Source organism: Grus americana, chromosome 15, assembly GCF_028858705.1.
Source record: "Grus americana isolate bGruAme1 chromosome 15, bGruAme1.mat, whole genome shotgun sequence".
Lineage (NCBI taxonomy): Eukaryota > Metazoa > Chordata > Aves > Gruiformes > Gruidae > Grus > Grus americana.
This window is the reverse complement of record NC_072866.1, coordinates 15,895,532-15,916,579: the sequence shown is the minus strand read 5'-3', so window position 1 is coordinate 15,916,579 and position 21,048 is coordinate 15,895,532. Positions and strand designations below refer to the sequence as shown.

The following is a 21,048-nucleotide window of genomic DNA, read 5'->3' as shown; positions in this document are numbered from 1 at the left end:
TATCCTTTTGGGCTCAGCCTTCCCATAGACGGTTCATGCAGAGTGAGATATGCTTTCTGAGTCTTCCAAAGCTGAAGACCTTAATCCAATACTGGGCTCTTGGTTTTGGTTTGTTTGGGGGTTTTTTTATTGTGTGTGTGTGTGTGTGTGCGTTTTGTTTATGTGTTATAATTTATTTCTTTATTTTCCTCTTTCTCCTCAGGTTTAACCTGCTGAGATTTGCAGAAAATACAGACAGTTGGAAGGAGCACCTTGTAGAGGCAACTGATGAAAATTGTCATGATGCTGTGCAGTGGGTGTCCAAATTCCATGCTCACGGTAATACATGCATCCTTACGGCTTTACAGGTTAGTACATAGTGTACCGTGTTTTGGAGAAGACATCATGTCTTGTGATAAAACACTTCCATCTGACTGACAATATTTTAGGAAGATTATTTGGTCAAAGTATACAACACTTTCACATGCAAAACACTGAACAGATCTGGAACTAAGCCACGGTTCCTGTCCCCAGGGCTCATACTGAGTTTAAGAAAAATGTGAAATATCAATAGTTGCATTAATATTTGTGTTCAAAGCATAGTGGAGAGAGAAGATAGCCAGTTGCTCAAAATGATGCTTATGTACAACTGTGGCTGTGATCGTATTTGCTCTGAGCCAAACAGGGATTTTGAAGCATTGGTGTTTGTTGGAATTGCCTGGGCATTGACTACAATTCTTAAACTTTAGTAACATGTGAAGAAACTTTTCTCCTATAAAAATTCTCAGTGTAGAAATTAACTAGTAATAATAATTTAAAACAGAGACTGAAAGAACTTGCAATTTCATGAGATTTAAAATTTGAATCAAAAAGGAAATGTTGCCTTGAATGAATGATTCTTCTTCCAGACACCCTTGCAGAATGTCCTTATAAATTTTATGGAATTCATCATGAAAATGTCCACTGGGTCAATTACTGTAGCAAGTTTTTACAGCATAAAAAGGCCAAATCCTAGTGAGCCTGATTTTCAGACATTAAGCATCTTTAACTCTCACAAAATGTGATGTAAAAATCTTCTGTCAGCAGTTCTCCAAAAACAGTTAAGTTGCTTATTTCAGTGAGTCAGTTTTTTGTGATGCCCTGCTTATGAATATCTTGCCTTATGCTACAAATTATCTTGTTAAATTATCTTGTTTATTTTTCAAATTTATATGCTTGATCTCTTTCATACTTAGTGAAAAGGAAAAGACAATGATGTGGTAAATATAAAGCTATCTTAAGAATGACAATACTATTCCAGTGATTTAAGTATAACTTTTCATACAAATGTACTAATTGTTTAAGCTTATTTTCTGCTTTTCAGAAGGCTCTCAGTTTCCAAGGTATAGAGGCACTGTATGTATTGACTGATGGAAAACCAGACACCAGTTGCTCTCTGATTTTGAAAGAAATTGAAAGATTGAGAAAGAAACAAGATATTAAAATCCACACCATTTCTTTTAGCTGTGCAGACAGGTATATGATGCTTTGCAAGAACAACAAAACAATCTTTAAAATTAGTAGTTTGCTTGTCAAAAGGCTGTGTTGTCAAAGTGGGCCATGGGCACCATTGCCTACCAGTCCTCCTGTCCCAGTGACTGTCACGAGGTTAACAACTTTGGGATAATGCTTTTAGGTTATCCAGCTGCTGTGAAAAATTTTTGACCCTCTCATAGCACAAACTGACAAGCAGTGTTGTTTCTGTTAGGTCCTAGGTTGCATCCCGCTGAACCGTGAGGTGGATGCTGCCACAGCAGTGGAATAGAGATTTAAAAGTAAAAGAAATAAAAGCTTCAGGAAGGTGAACATGCAACAGAAAATATGGTCATAGGAAAGGCAAAAGATTTCAAAGCAGGAGTGAGGATGGATGAGAAAAGACTAGCAGGATTTCAAGGAAGTCTGAGAGATGATAGTCATGAGAAAATAGGGCACACATGATGCTTGGACCATTCTGAGAGCTTCAGCATGTTTTCAAGGCTCTGGATGGTTCAGGAGTCATCTGTGAGCATGTCTGTCAGGTGTACACTGGGGAACGTTGTGGTGCTACAGCCACAATAATACCTGATAAAATGTTGAGAGCATATGTGAACTGGAGTTTCTAGATTAGTCTCCTGCTAAAGGAGTATAGTTTGCACACAATAGAGCTACTGTGAGAGCCAAACCAACGTGGTAGACAAAAATAATTGGGGGATTTGCTTCAAAACTCCAGTTACTGCTCCAAATATAATTGCCCGAATCCTATACTGCTGTGGTAGCTAATAGACCTTAAAGCTAAATCCCTCAAAAGATGACAGTTAGTTTGGATGTCATTTTTCAAGCTATAAAGAGAAGAAGTTGTAGACTTCCTGATACATAGTCTGTGGTCTTTGTGATTATGGAAGTGAGGTTTGACAGGAAGAGTGTGTTACTTTGTAAGCTTTTATATATCTTACTTTCTGGTAAAAACTGTGTTATTGGCCCTAAGTTGAAAAAGCCAACTTTATTTATGAAAAGTCTTTTAATTATGAATATTTTGAGTTAATTTATTTGCATATTATTTGGTTAACTGGTCTGTTGCCAATAACTGTTAAGGAAATCTGCAAATAAGGGAGAAAGATATCTCACTATGAGTTACTCTGAAACAAAATCTGCTGCTTCCTTTCAGTCTCCTAGTTAGTTGTGGAGATTTTAGTGTCCAGAATGGAATCAATCCTTGCAGCTTACTTGAAATTAATGGATGTATGACTATTTTTCACTTTGCAGTGCTAGCACTTGGAGACAGGACACTCAAATGATGTATAAATGGCAGTAAAAGTGTATTATTTAGCATACTTGCAATAAGAATACAGTAACAACTGTACCAGTTATCCTAATGGTTCTTGTTGGCCAATGGCAAGTAATAGAGGCTTAGGCAAGAAAATAAAATATGGGGCATGCACAAAATGTTCCTTCCTTTTATGGAGCATCCCAGCTTTTGGTTTTCTTCCTCTGTGTAAAATATTACTGCCCTTTACCTGCCAGCCTGGCTTCTGGATTTCTTGGTTTAGTTTCTTTTTTTTGGTTCTGTTCCTACACTGAACCTCTTGTCCAAACATAGCCTGTCTTTGGAGGTTATGACAGCTAAGCAGTGTGTATTCTTCATTACCAATTGACGGCTAGAAATGATACAGAAGTTTATAATCATGTCCTCCAAACTATTTGTTTTGATGTCATATTCTTTGAGGACTTCTTAGAAATTCTTCTTCTATTGTTGTTGCTTTTGAAGAAATAATTTTCTTAAGTAACTTATTATTTTCTTGTTAACAGAGAAGCTAATGAATTTCTGAAGAAGCTCGCTTCCCAAACAGGAGGGCGCTACCATTGCAGTTTCGGAGTTGTGGACGGACAATTAGCAGCACACAGGATGTTGACAGAGGGACTTGATGATGAAGATGTATGTTAAAGAGATTGGGTTTGTTGGGTGTGGTTCTGTTTCATTTCAACTTAGTTCTTCATCAATCATCAAACTTCACGTAAAAAAGAAAAATTATGAGAAAAATTAATACAAGACTCCTAAGATAGTTCACATTGAAACCAAAATGAGAAATCTTAATATCTGGCTTTGCTTCTCTGCTAGCTGCCTTGGTCAAGTGACCAAACCTATGAAAGAAATACACAATGCAATGTAGTTTTTGAAAGATAAACAAAAAAAAATCTTGTACCTGGACACTGGATTTTAAGCTAACTTTAGCTTTTATTGTGCCTTCTTGCCCTTACCCTTGTATTTTATTTATGTAATTGGAAAATGCTTATGCAGTGTTGAGCACGTTGATGGTCCATCAGGAGACCTCAGGGATTGCCACAGCAGAAAAATATGTTGGCGAACAGAACCATATTCAATCCAGAGTTGCTCTGCTCTCCCCTTGTAAGACCAGGACTTTCTCTGCAAGTAGATAGGAGTAGGGAGATTTAGAGCTGAGGCTCATTTCATTTAGTTGGTAGAAACTGAAAATAATAAATAGGTGCAAGTTAAAGTAGAATATTTTAATTCTGTTTGCAGGATCCAGTTTTCCCTTACTTTGAAGGAGATGATTTAAAGAAACTTGCTCAAGAAGTAGCAATAGCTAGAAGTTTCTTAAAGCAGGCAAAATCTTTGAGGTGAGTATCTAGAATCTTTCAATAATTGCTTTTTTGTTTTATGAAAGGAAGTCAAGAATATCTGACTTCCAGTGTCTGCTATTTAAAAAAGAATTGCTGTTTCTTTCCTTGTCCTGTCAATTTTAGTGGGTTTTTTGAGGCGTGGAAAATGACTTGCAAGCAAGCTGTCTGTTTCAGAGGGGTTTAGTTTTAAGGTCTTACCCAATTCGTTACCCATCGTAGTAAAGGATCCGAGCAGATTCTAACAATGTGTTAAACTTCAGGGCTGTTGTTTGCTCTCGGTTGTTGTTGTTCCAGTTCTTATGTCAAAGAGAAATTACATTAGGTTGTTTCTGTCCTTGCTGAGTTCTGTCATCTGTCAAATCAATGTATTTCTCTTTATATATGTTATTAAAAGAGAAAATTGACTCCTGTTAATGTGATGCAATGTTCTTTTTAGTACCTTTAGTATGACTTCTTACTCAGAAATGTAAATTGCTTTTATTTTCCAAAATCTATATGGCCTCCTTCTATCCTACCTCCTCCTGACTTCTCTAGCTGCATTGCCATCCATTCTCTGTCTGCTAGAATTGTGTTCTCTGCATGGAATTAAGTGAGATGTTTCATGTGTTCTCAAACAATCCTATCTCAACCCATTTACTTCTCAAGGTACCATCAATCTCCCTTTCTTTTTGCCTCTAAAGCCCTGTAAAGTTTCTATTAGCCTTTTTCTGGGACGATTCCCTAAGCCTTCCCCTTCACTCCTCTTACATTTCCTGATTTACTGAAGGATCTGATAAAATCATTCTTCTCTCAAAGATCTCTTCTGTCAATCTCAGTCTTTTTCTGCTTTCCTAAATAATTTGACTCTTAATCTTTTACCTTTCCCAATTAAGTCTCCCATCAGAATTTGTCCTGTGTTTTCCCTTCTTTACTGTAATTTTCAGCTTCCTTCTCTCTCCATGGAATAAGAATGTTCTCCCAGCATGCTTCAGGTTTGTCTCCCTTTCTTTTCGTCATCTTCCCTTCAGCATCCTCCCTCAACATGAAGTTTCTTTTTCCCTTTTCCGTTAACAGTTCTGTAACAGATAACAGTACAATGTGACCCCAGACAGAGGTATCCCAGCGGACTCCAAACGAGCCAAGTCATTTCCCGGAAGCAGCATGGCCCTGTTGGCACTGCATGCCATCTGTATCTCCATAGACTGAGTTGGCTCAGGTGGCACGCCGTTCGTTCCCTGCTGCTTCTGGTATCGTGTAGAGCTAGCTTTGATACCTGCCTAGAACTGGAGTGAAGGAGAGTTAAATTGTATTGATCCTTATGTTTTTTCATTGTCACGCTTCCTAACTGCCAATCCAGAACCAGAAAATGCCATTTCAATAGTAATAGCAGGCAAAAGTACTTGCAAAGAGCTTTAAAATGCATTATACCGCCTCGATGAAAAGATTTTCTGTCACGCAAGGACGTGGCTAAACAAAGATACAGAGGAACTGTATGTTGCTCTGGAAAGCTGCTGTAATTCTTTGGGTTTTGTTTTTCTTTCAAACAGGTTATTACTTCAAAAATGGAATATAAACCAAAAGGACAATTCTGGCCTTTAAAAAAGTGCTCAGGTAAACAGTCACCACAAATAGATCACAGTTTATATATAGTTCATATATTTCAGTACAAGGATAATGTTTCATAAGCTTAATGTAAAATTTCCAGCAGTGACTCTTTCTAAAGTTGAAAACACTTTTAATTATTTTAGTTCTTAGCTTAGCTCTAATATACACAAAGAACAATTCAGAGAGAACTTTGGGGTGAAAGGAGCAAGGCAGATGCGTATTTGTAGTTATTAATGGTTTAGCTCTTTCTAACAGCTAAGCACATCAGAGGGTTAGGACCAGATGTAATGGCTGTGATAACAGTTGCTACATGGGCTGCATGATTTATCAGTTAAATGAGCAAAGCTGACTGAAAAAAGACCGCACTAATAGTCAAGACAGCCTCAGCAAACACTGGACTATTGTTACAAAGTTGTGGGAGAGGCAGCTGGACAAACTAAACCTCTCACAGAGCCAACCTACTGCTTTTAAAATGGCAAAGTACAGATTATAGGAAAAGAGAAAATGCTGTGTAGAAGTACTTTCTCAGGGTTAAACAAGACAGAAGCATTTGTCACGGAGCTGTTTAAGGGGGAAAACGTGGACCTGCACACAACTACAGAGAGTTGCACTAGAGAACTTAGGCCTGCCAAGATACTCATCAAGGAATTGGGTATGGCAGATATATAGTGAGACTGTTTTTTAAATCCTTATTTCTATAGCTGTAGTTTGCATTGTGGTTTACAAACATGGCCGAGTCATTCAAAGAGAAGAAGAAAAAAAAATCCAGTCAGACCCACAGGATAAGAATGCTTGCTTCATGGAGCAGGGAACCTGGAGCCTGGTCAAGTATGTGCAGAATTCAGCCTATAAGGGCAGATCACTAGAGAGAGATGCTTGGAGAGGAAACAGATACATAAGCATCCTGTAGTAGCAAGAAAGTTGTTACAGGCATGTAGAGACACAGGTTAGTGTTCCACAACCACGTCTGTCTTTCAACCTTCCAAGGTAAACGATATTGCTTGTAAAGTGTACAGGAAGACATTCCTGTTAATGTACTTCAGGTAATACATAGTATTGTAGTGTGATTAAACATGTAAGTAAGGCAAATTGGAAGTTAATCAATTTATATTGTTCTTCTGTTACCATTTTGTCAAGGGTGATGGTGAGCCTATGCAGTTTATATAGTTTGAATTGTATTTAAAAAACTATTCATGTGCTTGACTTGTCAGATTAACTTTTAGACGAAGAAAAGATGCTGAAGAGGTTTGGAGTGGTACCACTAGCCTGCTTCTTTTCAGAGTGTGCCTAAAGCTTCCATCTTCAAGCAGAAAGAGGGAAGATGTGTTCTTTGTTGTCTCTCAGCCTCTGGCAAGAGAAGTTACAGATGATAAGTGCTGTTGACCTACTCCACTGGCAGACTTTGCAGGACTCAAAGTAAATCAAGCCCTGAACTCTCCAAAGTTTAAACATAAGTAGAGGATATTTTTCAATATAGCTAATACAAATTTTAAAAGTGTATGTATTTCCAATGTAATTAGTAGTTACACAGGGTCACAACTTTTTGTTTCTTTTCTATTCTACTGCATCATACTAATAATTGCTTCAGTCAGTGGGTGGTACGTCCAAGATGTCTTTTTTGGCAGTTGGTATGATACTTCTTTGCTGGTGCTCATTATCCCTGACAGATGGGACAGATGGCTGTGATGCTAGAAAGAGAATTCTTTATGCCAGTTTTGCATAGGAAGTCCAAGAAATAACCTTAGTGCAGAAAACAAAGCTTGGAGGGAGTGTTTTTGCCAAAAGAAGTTTACTAATGATTATTTCGACTCTTTGCTTTTTATGTTGGCAGTAGAGAAAGATTTAGAGGCGATGATTCAGAAGTCATCAGACATGCAAACAAGTAATATCTTGTTGCTGATAAAGCCTGGTTACATTTGTATAACCAGACACTGCCAATCTTCTAAGCAGTTCTGTTAAGTTCTTACATGTTTCCTGTCCTAGAAGGATTAAAAATATGTTTGCCAGTACCATATAAAAATATCCAGTTTAAGCTAACTGCAGTAATGAGGCATATATTTTTCCAGTTGATTTATGAAATACACTTTTTTTAACTGAGAAACTCTGCAATAACAGCTCATTGGCATTTTGTAGGTGTTTACTGTTGTCTTTCCAAGGGTTAGGAATACATACCAGGTGTTTATGTAATATTTAATAAAAATGGATTCTGACTGCAAAATTCACATACTTGGCCTGAGTTTATTCAGGAGCCATTTGCATCTCCTGAGTGCCAGCTGATGGGAATGACTGGATATACTTGGATATGGGAGATACTATCTTTTCTGTCCCTCCGTTTTGTCTCCGTAAAGAATTAAAAATTATTTCTATCATTAAAATCTTTTTTTAGTGTTGTATGCTCTGCACCAGCTGACTCCTGCATTCTACGTTAGTACCAGCCTACAGTGGAATACTGCAGTTAAAATGGTGTGCTGTGCTACGCATCACTTTCTGTCATTTTTAGTAGTGTATGTGTTGGTATGTGTGTAACTGCTGAGGTGCTTTGCTATGAAAATGTTAATTGTAATTTAATAGGATTAGTTACATTTCTATTTGGGGTATATAAATATTAGATGATGACTGATAAAATGAGTGGATTTGTACTAATAGAAATGTTAAAATGGTAAATCCAGGTGGAAAGGATGAGGCTTCTGAATTTTCAGAGAGAGATTATTATTTATTCCTCAGAGGATTTAAGAAGTGTCACAATACTGTGGCATAGATTCTGATATTCTTAGAAGGGTCCTTTAAAAGAACCTTAAAAGGAAATATACTTGTGCAGGTATGTTAAATGATATCAGAGACTTTTTGTGAAATAAGATCGTAATGCACACGTCTGATTTTGCAAATGTGGATAAGCACCAGAGTATTTCAGTGTGTTGTGTTAGATTGCAATCTGTCACATCTCTCTCAGCTGGTTTTTTCCCTCTGTAGTATTTGGTGTTCAGCCATTTGATTCATTCAAAACAATTCCGTTTACACAGTGTCTATAGACTGATCGTCAATGGATCTATGTGATCCTAAGTTCATGGTAACCTACACTAATACTCATCACTCAGCTGTTTGTTCTGGTTTTGACTGGTCACTTGTCTGTGGGCAGAGCATAGCAAGTTTCTCTGGTTCTCTTGAGCATACTCCCAGACGTAAAGTAGGTGTTAGGAATTCAGGAGTCTTCTCTTTGCTAGTGGTGTGAGCTAAGGGGTTTTAAGTCTCCTGTTAAGAAAAATGCAACTGATAAGTAAGGAACAAATGTTGACGTTAGAATTTGTGTAACCACAGAAGCTATAAAATAGTTTGGTGTTATAGTATTTAGCCATTGCGTCCTGTCCAACTTCACTTCTTTTGTAAGTGTTTTCAGGCTGTGCAGCCTCTGTCGGTGCTTGTTCTCTCGTGGTCTGGCCAGTCCTGCTATCTACTCAGAGCAGCTCCCTCCTTTAGAATATAGTTTCTCTCTCCTGCCTATTACCTACCTGGAAACTCTCGTCCTACCTGCTCCAATCAATCTGAGGGCTACTTAGGAAAGCATTTTAAGGAGATGGTTCAGCTGTGATGACTTGATTAATTGAGTGCTCTTAATGACTTTTCAATGTTGGTCTGTCATGTATATGTCATTTGCTTTCCTGGTTTACGCTTCCTGGAATGCAATTCACTGTATCCAAGTCATAATAAAAGAGGAGTTTTATAATTGACAAAGATGTATATTTTTCTGCCAGCTTGTTTGTAAGTCATGTCATTGCTGTGACTCACTGAATATGTTGATTTACATGCAAGGAATTAAGGGCAAATGGCTGAACCAGTTGCTACCTTGAAGTCTGTGTTCTACCCCCTATCAGAAGAGTGCTGTTTTCGCAGCAGGAGTGGGTAACTTCCACGTGGAACAGCTCATGTGCAGGAAGTTCATGCTGCTTCTAAGGAAGATGATGGCCATAAGGATATTTTATGCTGTGTCCTTTAGAATTCTGTTCAGTAAGAATTTCCCTGTGCTTTATAAGCATGTTATCTACTGTTTGTGTGTATCTAGATTTGTAACTACAAAGTTCCAAGACTTTACACACCCAAATGTGTTAATACAACTAAGTCACGAGAATTTTCATTGAATCATTTTAATGCATCTCAACCAGTTAGATGCATATAGGATACTTTTCATTCCATTGAACTTCAGTCTGCTGTGAAACCATCTCAAACAGGTGTTTGCTTTCTGAATAGTTTAAAAAAAGGGGGGGGGGGAAGGGAGAGAAAGGAGGGAAAAGTCCAATTCCGGAAAACACCCTGTTACTTCCCTGTCTCTGTTACAATAAAGAGAATCTAGGGCTTAGCTAACTATATTGAATGCACTGGTGGAACTACCATATGAGGAGACAGATAATCTCTGACTTGTACCATGTGAGACTTCATCAGTTAGAAACTTAAATTCTACCCAGAATTTGATAGGTAGATTAGGCTGACTTTGTAAGCCACAAGTTTACATGCTTTCAGTGACAGAGGATGCCTCTGTCATCATGGCCACATTTAATGTGGCACCAAGGCTCAGTCTTAATAGAGAAATAACTAGCATATAACAAACTCAATCTCTTTTAGAGGGTTTTTCCTTTTTCCTTTCCTACTTGGGAAGTTCTACAGCTTCTGTTATAATTTCTGGGTTGATAACAGCAATAGAGGTGAATAGAACTTTGTAAATGAAACTTGGTAGAAGTTATGACAAGATTTTAAATGGCATCTGATGGCATAGTGCAAAACAGATTCTCTTTTTCATCTTAAACCACCTCCCATGCCCTCGTAACTCCTCCAATGTTTTTTGAGTATGAAAACAAACCGTGTAGTAGTAATGAGGATCTGTACTTCTCTCTTCCAGTGCAATAACTGTTAGAAAACCATTGAATTAAAAGGAAACCTATTAGGATTGGTCTTCAATAATCTTTTTAAAACCAGCTGCTGTGGGTTTTTTTGTTTTCTCTGTGATTCCTATATGTAAGAAACCAAGCTGTCATTCCTGTTCATCATATAGAAAAACATGCCTTTATTCAGTACAAGTTAATGCAGTATTTTTATTTATGATGCATTTGTACTCCTTCCCTTCAAATATTGCATAAACTGTCTCCTTTTCTAACAAGACCTAAGAGCTGATAAAGGGCATGTTCATTGTTGCTGTTAGAAGTTGCTTTGTTTTTCTTGTAATTCCACCCTGCCTTGGCAATGCAGTCTCACAGTTATCATTTCATTTGACCTGTAAATCAACCTGTGTAGCATAGGAGACAACCACAAATGCAAAGTAAATGAGTTCAACGTAACTTGAAAAGCATTTTATGACACATTCCATGCTGTGTTTTGAAGTATTTATGCGTGCTTTATTCCTTCCATGAGGAAACAGTGAAATATGCAGAGTCGTAACAAAAAAAATACACAAAGACACAGGAAAAAGGAAGGAATAGAGTGAGAATGTTTATGTATGGTAATGAAGAACCGAGGGATTTAAGAAGAATCTGATCTTTTAGCTTTGCAGCTAGCTGTCTGAAGAATATAGTAGAAAACCTTGATTTTTTTCAGACTTTTTTTTAGGAGAAAAACCATGTTTAAAGTACTAGATAGCATTGGGTTTACAAACACTGTATCTGATAGTATTAAAAAGAAGCCATTAACAGATGACAGGACATGAGAAAAACAGAAAAAGCATAGTATCTCTACTAAATGTATATTTGTAACTTTCTTCTGTTATATTATACAGAAAAGTATCAGTATATTGCTATACAGAAAAAAATCTTTATGAAAGACAAGCTACTGAAATGCAGAGCAATGAATGCTTAGTATCTTTGCCTAAGGAAAAATCAGAGGGAGCTTACTGCTCAAAAGATCTTAACTTAGTCCTAGCATGCAGTTGTTCTTTTGCTGTATTAGGCATCGAAAATATACCTTTTGTCTAATCACAGGAATAAGGATCTGTATCTTCTTTTCCCTTCTGGCACGGACTTACAGCATGGCCTCGGTAAGTTGCTTTGCCTCTGGATCTTACTTTTCTAACTTAGCGAGGAATGCGAAGAACGTGTATTATCATAAAGTGTTTAATGTTGCATTTGAATGATGCATACTTTGGGTGTTAAATTACATCTGTTGTTGCATTAATACTGTGTTGGGAAACTTTTTTAAGGACGACTTCATTCCTTAGAAGTATTTGATATGTACCAATGTTTAGGATTTGATTATATGAAAAATAAATATTCTTAAGTTTCTTTTCCCAAATCCAGATCCCATGATTTCTCTTTCTGAAGCAAAAATTCTAAGCACAGCAAGGTATGATATTTAGAGGAGAGTTCCATTCTTTTCTTCTTTTCCATTAACATTGCAAGACCTTCTGATTTAAATGCTTTTTAACATTTTCTGTCATCTCACTTAAAATGTGAATACTTCACTTCTCTCAGCGCTCTGTTGGTTTATACCAGTCCTTGTTACGAGGATTGTTTTTGTAGTCACAAAGAGCTAAGTGCCTTTAGTCAGATACTTGATTTCCACCCTACAACAGATCTGTCCAGACTTCTTTGGGGCTGCAGAGAGGATCAGCGATTTGGTACGCTGTCCAAACAAGTCTCGCCACTCTGAGTTCATATGATTGTGAGCAAGTGTACAAGGTGTTCAAGCATGTGATGAGCCTGGACAACTCTACTAATTTAGGGCTTAGATACAGAATTTTTAATACATCAAATGAAGAGAGGATATTTTAATGCTGCGGTTATTTCAGCAAAACCCTATCCTTGAGATGGTTTTAAGAGAGAGCTTAGTCTCTTGAGCTTTGCTGCTGTTGTTCTGCCCTCAGGCACTGCAGAACATCCCATCCTGCCTCTGACTCAGGCCAAACATCCGGCTGTCACTTTAACTCAGACCTCTGTCTGGCTCTTCATTCTTTGGTTACGTCTCTGTTAAAGGCTCCTTTCTGCATAGTATCTTCCACACAATTAAAAGCCCTCATTCAGGTTCCTGTTACCTCACAGCTGGCGTATTTCTCCTGTTCTGTGGCCTGAAAGCGCAGACCTGTGAAGTGAATGGGTCCTGCTGAGTGAAAGGCACAAAGCCCCAGTCTCCACAGATCTATCTCCCACGCCACAATCTACTTACCTCCCGGTGGGCCAGTAGCCAGCACTGGTGTCCACAGGACGAGCATGGAGACAAGAGTCTTCCTCTGTATTCTAGAGACATGTTGGGTCTTGTCTGTCTTAAGTCCCAAGTCCTACTCACTCAGTCCAGATTTCTCTGTGGATCTATCAGCATGTGTGATTTGAAATCAGTTTGTGTAAGCTTAGTAAGTTCCTCTCTGAAACCGTGCAATTACATTTCGACATTGCTTTACAGTCTGGATGTGAGTAATATTTTGATAAGCCAACATAACATTTCAGAAATGTGGACCTTTTCCGTGTAAACAAACAGGCAAACTCTCTGACACTGTCCTGTTGTATTTTATGCAGTCATAAAGTACTGGGTCTTTTGTTCATTTCTGTGTGCCTGTGAGAACTGTGAGTAGCTATAGGAGAAAAAGTAGAAAAGGGCAGTATGGAGTTGTGATTCAAGGCCAAAAGCAAGCTTAAACCTTAATGCAGCAGCTTTTCTCACTGTAACTTCAGTTTCTGTTTCTTTCAGGAAGACTCAGCAGGATGCAGTGGATAAAATATGGCCACCCCCTTCTTCACTGAAGATATGAGAATAAATGTAACAGGAGAGGTACAAAATACCAGTTCTGGAAGCTCTTCACAGGTGTCTTCTCCTGGCTAAGGTGGAACCTGAGGCCACGTTAAAATACTCTCTGGTGGTTTTCACTGAGCAGTGAGGGATTGATATGCTGGGAATAAGTTGATTAGCTGCTTTGACTTATGGATGAGTTTCTTTAGTAGTCCATTTGGTACCAAATTTGGTATTAATTTGGTATTCTTGGGGGTTTTACTCTGAGGTGGGTTTGTCACTCAGCTGGCAATCTGAGAAGTGCGGTTTAGCTCTAATGCAGACTACAAGGACTTAAATACATATACGTTATGTTAAAATATATTTGCTTAGGTGTCAGTTTGAGTTCGTGTCAGCACATGAACGTTAAATTACATTTAAATTGCCAAGTCACCTATGAACTTGAGATATTTCTAACATGCCAACATCTAAAATTGTAGTCATTTATATTTAGATTTGGGAGTGTTTCTTTAGCATCTTAACTACTGCTTTGAGACCTCATTTTAGACACACCCATTTAAAAATGTTGGCTTTGATTTCTCATTGTTTAATTTGCAAAAGGATATGTGTTTTAAAAGTGCTTTAAAATCTTAGGACCAGAGAACTTCTATAATTATTAATCATTTAATTCATTATTCATTTTAAATGCATTATTTAATATTAAATTACCTTTCCCTGTTCTGTTGTGTACCAGTTAGCTTGCTGCCTGTACTTCATTCATCTTGGAAGCTGGAGAACAGCCCTTGTGCCTACAATTAAGCCTCTTTGCAAATACGTAATTGGGTTGGGGATGAAGATAAAAAAGTCAGGATGAAAGTGCTAAGTACCACTGCTGACCAATATTTTTTTTTCTTTTTTTATCCAAATTTAGATTGAAAACTGTAGGTAGAAGGAGAACGTGTTTCCATTTACTCTGCTGCCAGATGAGATGTATCCTACCAAAGTTTCACACAACTGAGAGAGGTTCACTTTTAAATGGTGTTTAAGAATGTCTTTCCTGTTTTTCTTTACTAAAGAACCCTTTTCTGTGTACTTTTTAAAAACAGCATGAGATGTTTTTGTAATGCAGTACAATTTATCTACAGAATGATGGTACCAAGAGTACATTTGTGTTGTGTAGTGTCTTATCAATACTTTTACCAGGTAGCAGTAAGAGATATCATCCTATTTAGAAGGGTCTGATGTGGAGAAAATATTTCATTTTTTCCTGAAAAGGAACGTAAATTGTGTACAAATTAAGCCCTGCCCTTTTCTGGCTCCTAGCCCAGCCAGCAGCTACAAAGGAGCAGGAACAGCAAAAGGGCCTGAGCACACGTGAACATCTCTGTCTGTCTGAGAGTACCTGATGCCTTTGTCTTACTAATTGTCCAGCACAGAGAAGTCTCACCATCTTAACTTGGACAGGAAGGACTGGGAGAAGGCTGACATCCAGGAATCTATCAAGGGTACTTACTGCTTCTTTAGCTACTTTTAAAAACCTGAAATGTTTGACTCTAACTTTTTATGGGACATAATTTCTGCTTTTCTTATACTTCAAATGACAGTAGGGGAGCTAAGAGCAACTCACACTGCATGTGCTGCCCAAGTAACTATGGGCATCATGCAGAATACATTAATAAATCAGAATAGCTCCTCCAAATTTAGAGAAACAAGGAAGTTACTGATTCTGGAAAGAAATATTTTCTTAGATGAACTTGTTTACATTCAAAATTTGATAATAATTTTCTAATTCTATGAAGCAGTTTAATATATTAATGCTATTAGTGCTTTTAAAGAGATTTCTAGCAAAATCTTCAAACTTTTTGATACAACCTCCAACTTAGAATATACGGAGATATTAATGACAAGTATTCAAATATATGCCATTTTTCAAATATGTCTTTTTATGGCATATGTGACAAGCTTGACCTTAGTTTTCCTTACAGTGTATAGGAAGGTGCTCTTTCACAGGAGTCAAGGCAAAAGAATTTTATGTGGTTTATAATCATGGCGTAGCATAAGCTAGAGACAAATTTAGATTTCCTTGATTGAACAGGGGGAAGCATACTTGGTTTAGTTTCATTATATTATTTTTAATTTAAATTTTGTTTGGAAATGTGGAATATTTTTTATTTTGAAATGTCAGGATATTTTTCAATATAAGGAGCTCATGTTTTCCACTGTGTTATGCCATTCGGTTCCTTGAATTTAGTGAGCTGGCACTGGTGTTAAAACAGTAAAACAGCGTGGAGAATCTTGTACTTACTTCCCTGTGTCTGAAATCTAAAAAACAACACATAAAATAATTTTTTATCATTTTGTTTGTTATATTTTGCTTCACTAGGCAATGGCAAAAGTAGTCCGTAACTTTGTGTACTGTGGGCTGCATTTGCTGTTGCTTTTCTAGTATTTTTTATCGCCCTGGAAGCGATGCAGTTGCCAGTTACCAATGATGCCCAGTTTCTGCATAATCTCTGCTGAACCCTGGGGTAAACTGTGCTTAACTGTCTGTGCCCAGCTGGTGGAAGGTGATGTACTCTCATGCGTGGGGATCTCGCCATGAGCACCCACTCCAACCATGAGAAAACCCATAATAATCTGCAGGAATTGGATCTATATTCCTATATAGGACTGGCAGGCACCCAGTTTGGCTCTCACTTTACAGTGACTTAATTTGACTGATTTCAGATGTGTTTATTCTGGATTTCTATCTGGGGCCATAAGAGCCAAGATCCCAATGTGTAAAGGCCGCACGAGGAATCAGGACAGTCGGGACTGTCGACGTGGGAAAATTAACTGGGCTAATTTCTCAGAGTATACCAGTCATTCTAATTGCAGAATATGAGTGAATTTCTAAAGAGAAGTGATTATTGTAGAATAAACTCATTTTTAATACATAACAAAGTGTACAGATGGGTAACCCCTGTGGAATTGCTTATCACAGAGTGATATTCTAATCAGTTTTCCCAAGCAGATGAGCCCTCAGGGCAGATGGCTTATCCCTTCAGTTCCTTGTCCATTTAGCTGTATATGAATGCCCTGATTTGAACAGTATGGAGAAAAGTTAGTAAGAACTAGACAGAAAAGTAGGTGTATTTAGCGTGTAACCTTCAAACTGTAAAATGGTAACAAATTTTCATCATTACTGAAGAACTGTAACCCAAATATGAAATAAAGTGGATTTTAAAAGCAGAATCAATCCTTTCTTATATTCCTTATCTATTTTTTTTTCCTGACTAGTAGGCTAACATCTTTTTGGCATTAATATATTAGAAGTCAGTGAGTTTTCAAGGATAAAATGTTTGGTATACTGAGCATTCCAAAATGTAATCATCCCTGCTAAGGTTAGGTAGTTATAATGTCTCTAAAATCCTGTAATTTCTCTTCATTTCTGTACAACATGAACCTTGTGGGTATGAGGAAAAGACTAAATCTTGGAATATAAAGCTATTCAGACTCATTGCACATTGTATATATAAATACCATCACCAAAATTACGAATTTATACATTTTAAACACATTAAGATAATAAAAGTATATAAATAAAAATAGTATAGTCCCGGAAGGAGCATTGTAACGTAGAATTTACTGAAATCACCTAGATCTCAGAGTATTTGCAGGAATTTTCAAGAGATCTACTGTCTTGCAGTCGTGATGCAAGAAGGATCTACAGAAGAGCTCCACAGCAGCCAACCATGTGAGAGCAAACTGAAGGAGCGTGCTGGACCACTGGTTAACAGAAGCAGAAAGACAGTGGTGACAGGAGGTGGAGGCTACCTGGGATACAACCTGGGATGTGCTCTTGTCCGGTCAGGAATTGCTGTTGTTCTATTTGATGTACGGAAACCTAAATGGGAAATTCCAAACGGAGCAGATTTTTTCAAGGTATGTTGAAATTACATATTTAACAGTAGTGAATAAAGTTGTGGTACTTTTATGTGTATTAGCAAGGCTTCCTCTTAAGGATTTTTGATAAAATCTTTTACTGAAAAGCCGTTAAGGACAGTAAGAAGCCATTGTAAAAGGTTCTCGAATGCGTAAGTAACTGATTAAGAGGCAGCAATCAGGAGTCCAGTGGTCAGTTCTCTCAGCGTTAGCAGGGGAGTTCTGGAGTCCTGTGTTGGGAGGTGCCATTCAACACGTTTGTAGCTCACCTAGGTGAAGGGGTGAGCAATGAAGTGACAAAGTTTTACTCCAAATAACTTTCCTAAGCAGTAAAAGGCGAGACAGGGCAATAAAAGTGATCCCAAATGTGGAATGGCCGCTGTGCAGCAAATGGCTGAGGAAACGAGGACTTTTCAGTCTGTGAGTGGCATGCACGTGGATGGGATTGACTGCTCACTGTCCTTTCCAGTATAAGAAGGAAGGGCCATCGGGTGAAATGAGGAGTTGTCAGTTCAACACAAAGAGGTGTTTTTTTCATGCAGTAGGTAAAAGGCATGTACAAAGCCTCACCAAAAATCTGCTTCCACTGGAGATTACTAAATACGTAAAGCTGAAAATGATCCAGGGGCTGTCGAGGTGATGCCGGGTTTTCTCCTTCTAGCTACATCACCACATGTGACAGGCAGGAAGGGAGGCAGAGAGGACGCGTGGTACCACTCTGCATGGCTGCGTGGCGGGCAGAATACCAGGCTGAGCTTTAGTCTGACCCAGCACGGTTGTTCTTGTGTTCAATTTCATGAACAGCTTTTACAGAATATGAGAGAGAGATGAAGTATTACCAAGGAACCATTCAAAAACCATAAGCTTGTTTTCTTAGTGATATAAATCCACATAACTTGATTGAAGTTGGTGGATTGACGGCAATTTACATCTTTTAAAGTAGACTCGAGATCTGACAAACGATGTCCTGAGAACAGGGGGGTTTTTTTTTTAGAATTCAATTTACTCTGTAATATTTATATTTTTTATAAGTGAATTACATAGAAAATGGAACTACAGAGTCCTAGTAAATAAAGTAATAAGTCACTTCAGAGATGTGAGCCTTGATCAGTGATTTGGAGCTTGTTAATATTGTTTATACTGGTTAGCTATTTTAGCATTTGATTGAAGGTAGGAAGTGTAAGTCAGCCGTATTTATGAAATACTTTGGCAACTTCAGAAGAAAAAGTTGAGAGAGTTGAGATGAGATTACCTCTTAACATTACCTCCAGCCACTTCTTTTGTGATTATTCTATCAGTTTCATTACAGTAAATTAAATAATAGCTAATATTTTGAAATATCATAATTCTGAAAAGAAAGGTATTATACTTTTATTGACAACTGTATGTATGTGGAGTATTATACATATGGTTTTACATGGTAGGCAAAAATGCAATATAATATTCTTAGCAGGGCATAGCATTTGATAGAAGATATAGTGTGCGTGTATTTAATACAGTACAGTATTCACTACTGTACAGCATATCATATAATGTGATTATAATACACTATGTATACTATTACAATATTAAATGCATATAGTGTGTACTCTCGTTTTAATTTTATACAAAACTGTAATTAAATTATTCATGCAGTGCACCTAAAATAAAGCTTAGGTGGGCAAAGAGACGTTAGCCCAGATTGCACAAGTCAGATCTCATGGTACTACCAAAAATGGGTTCTCTTATTTGGTGGCTCCCTGGCAAACAGCTGAACCCTTCCTGCTGTGATTTAGCATCCCTGGGGCTTGATTCTCCAGCCCTCAAGCACACGCTGCTCCCATTCCAGTCAAACGAGTTTTGCCAGCCTGCAGGCTGCAGGACTAAGTGTGAAAATATGCATTATAATTGAAGCCAACAAGAGTCATAGTTGTTTTGCAACAAAACACTGACAAAATTCTTAGTCATGGATTTTTTTCTCCATGTTTATAATGTTTTATTTAATGCTAGTGAAGTATTACGAAAATGACATCAGAATTACTTTAGATTTTCATTCACGGCCATAGTTAATTCTATAGAGAATGTAATGAGCTCTACCAGTCACAAATCCATTTTTTTCTCATTTTACAGGGTGACGTGAGGGATTATGATGCGGTCTTCAAAGCATGTGAAGGGGCTGACTGTGTTTTTCACATGGCTGCATGTGGAATGTCAGGATTAGAACAAGCAAGTACAGTTTTTCCTAACGTTTTCTTTCTTTACTCTTGTAAAAGCAAAAATTTGTCTGCATGTAGCAAAGAATGTAATTATGTGGTATTTATGTCAGACAGAAGTTAGTTATGAAGGTCAAGTCATCCACACAGGTAACAGAGGAGGTATTCCTTCAATGATAAATGTCAAAGCATGAAGCTAATGTACTACACAAAGTACTCTAGAAAAATGAGATCATAGCATTAAGATCTTGGATAAGATATCCTTTTTCTCTACCTGAAGAAGTGTGACAATATTGCTCTAGAACTAAGGTCGATGCTTTTTCTGCTTGCAAACTCATAGCCATGAGGAAACAGAGCAGCAACTTGATATAGTTATGCTAAATAACAGTGATATTCACAGTGGGTGTTATCAAAAAAGTCATGAAACTACTAATTTATTTCTGGGAACAGGAGAGATTGCCACTGGAACAATAATTTGTGGAAGCTTTCAGGGAGCATAACCCCTGCCTGTAATTCCTGTTTCTATCGCAAGGATTATCTGGGGTGCGACAAAAAAATCGAAGCATTATTAAGTTTCTTTCAGATGCATTTTATTTTTCATTTTTCAACTTTCTTTATTCACGCACTGAACAAGACAATGAAAATGAGAACTGCTAGGAATCACTGTATGTCAGAAGGGTTAGAACTAATGCATACATCACACACAGCCCACAGCTCTTCAGGGTCCAGCAATTGTAACGATCATGTTGGGAGTGTGACTTGTGCAATTAATCAGATATTGTGCAAATTCTATTTCTAGCTTCAAAAGAAAGACCAAATTGAATCCATAAATGTTGGAGGCACAAAAATAATAATTGATGGTATGTACCTACATTTTCTTTCCTTGTGTCTGAACCAAACCATGAATTAAAAAAAATTTCTAATTGGATGTTTCCTGTGTTGATTTGGCAGTAAAATGAGGCTCTTCTCTCCCTCCTTTCAGCGTATGGTGTAAAGCTAGCTGTGCAGGTCCCATTAAATCTGGTAGATTTGCCACTGGTTTGAACTGGGGATAGGTTTTCAACCTGGATTTCGTTCCTTGGCAGACCAACTCAAACCCTCCTCCATGTACTGGTTTTTTTTCCCTTTACTCTGTGTAATGGAGAAGTGTTATCCTCTTTCCTCATGGAAATAACATGACAGAGATCATATGGTTTGCTGTTGTAAACATTTGGTGATGGGAGCCACAGATGTGCTAAGTATACCTAGCTACTATTTTATCACATTAATATAGAAAATCACCTGTTCTTTCTGACCATCTGTCTAAATGTGATCCCTTTTTATTATACACTGATTTTTAATCACTGTCTCTGGAAAATGTTAGCAGACTTATTTCTGTATATGCAATTTCAGAAAGAATGTTTCAAAGTGTATTGTAAACACCGAAGCTACCTTCTCTTTGCTTTTCCCTCAAAAATCAAATGGCAAAAAAATAAAAAAGCAAAATGGCTTTAATTTAATTTTTAGACCCATTTTCATGCTGCCTGTGGGTTAT

The 21,048-nt window shown here is 37.6% G+C and overlaps 1 protein-coding gene across 2 annotated transcripts in view; it reads left to right on the top strand.

The window, feature by feature from the left end:
* The window catches only part of VWA3A (von Willebrand factor A domain containing 3A), a 40,801-nt gene extending 25,911 nt beyond the window's left edge, over positions 1–14,890 (top strand). The window contains exons 29-34 of one of the 2 annotated variants that reach the window (XM_054843478.1): positions 203–347; positions 1,343–1,494; positions 3,304–3,430; positions 4,037–4,134; positions 13,381–13,461; positions 14,330–14,890. In XM_054843478.1, the coding sequence (XP_054699453.1) occupies positions 203–347; positions 1,343–1,494; positions 3,304–3,430; positions 4,037–4,134; positions 13,381–13,441 (583 nt within the window). In that variant the 3' untranslated portion in view covers positions 13,442–13,461; positions 14,330–14,890. Of the gene's footprint in view, positions 1–202; positions 348–1,342; positions 1,495–3,303; positions 3,431–4,036; positions 4,135–5,663; positions 5,728–6,932; positions 8,251–13,380; positions 13,462–14,329 lie in introns of those variants that run through there. The other variant, XM_054843479.1, reaches the window with a different exon arrangement.
* The last annotated feature ends 6,158 nt before the right edge of the window (positions 14,891–21,048 follow it).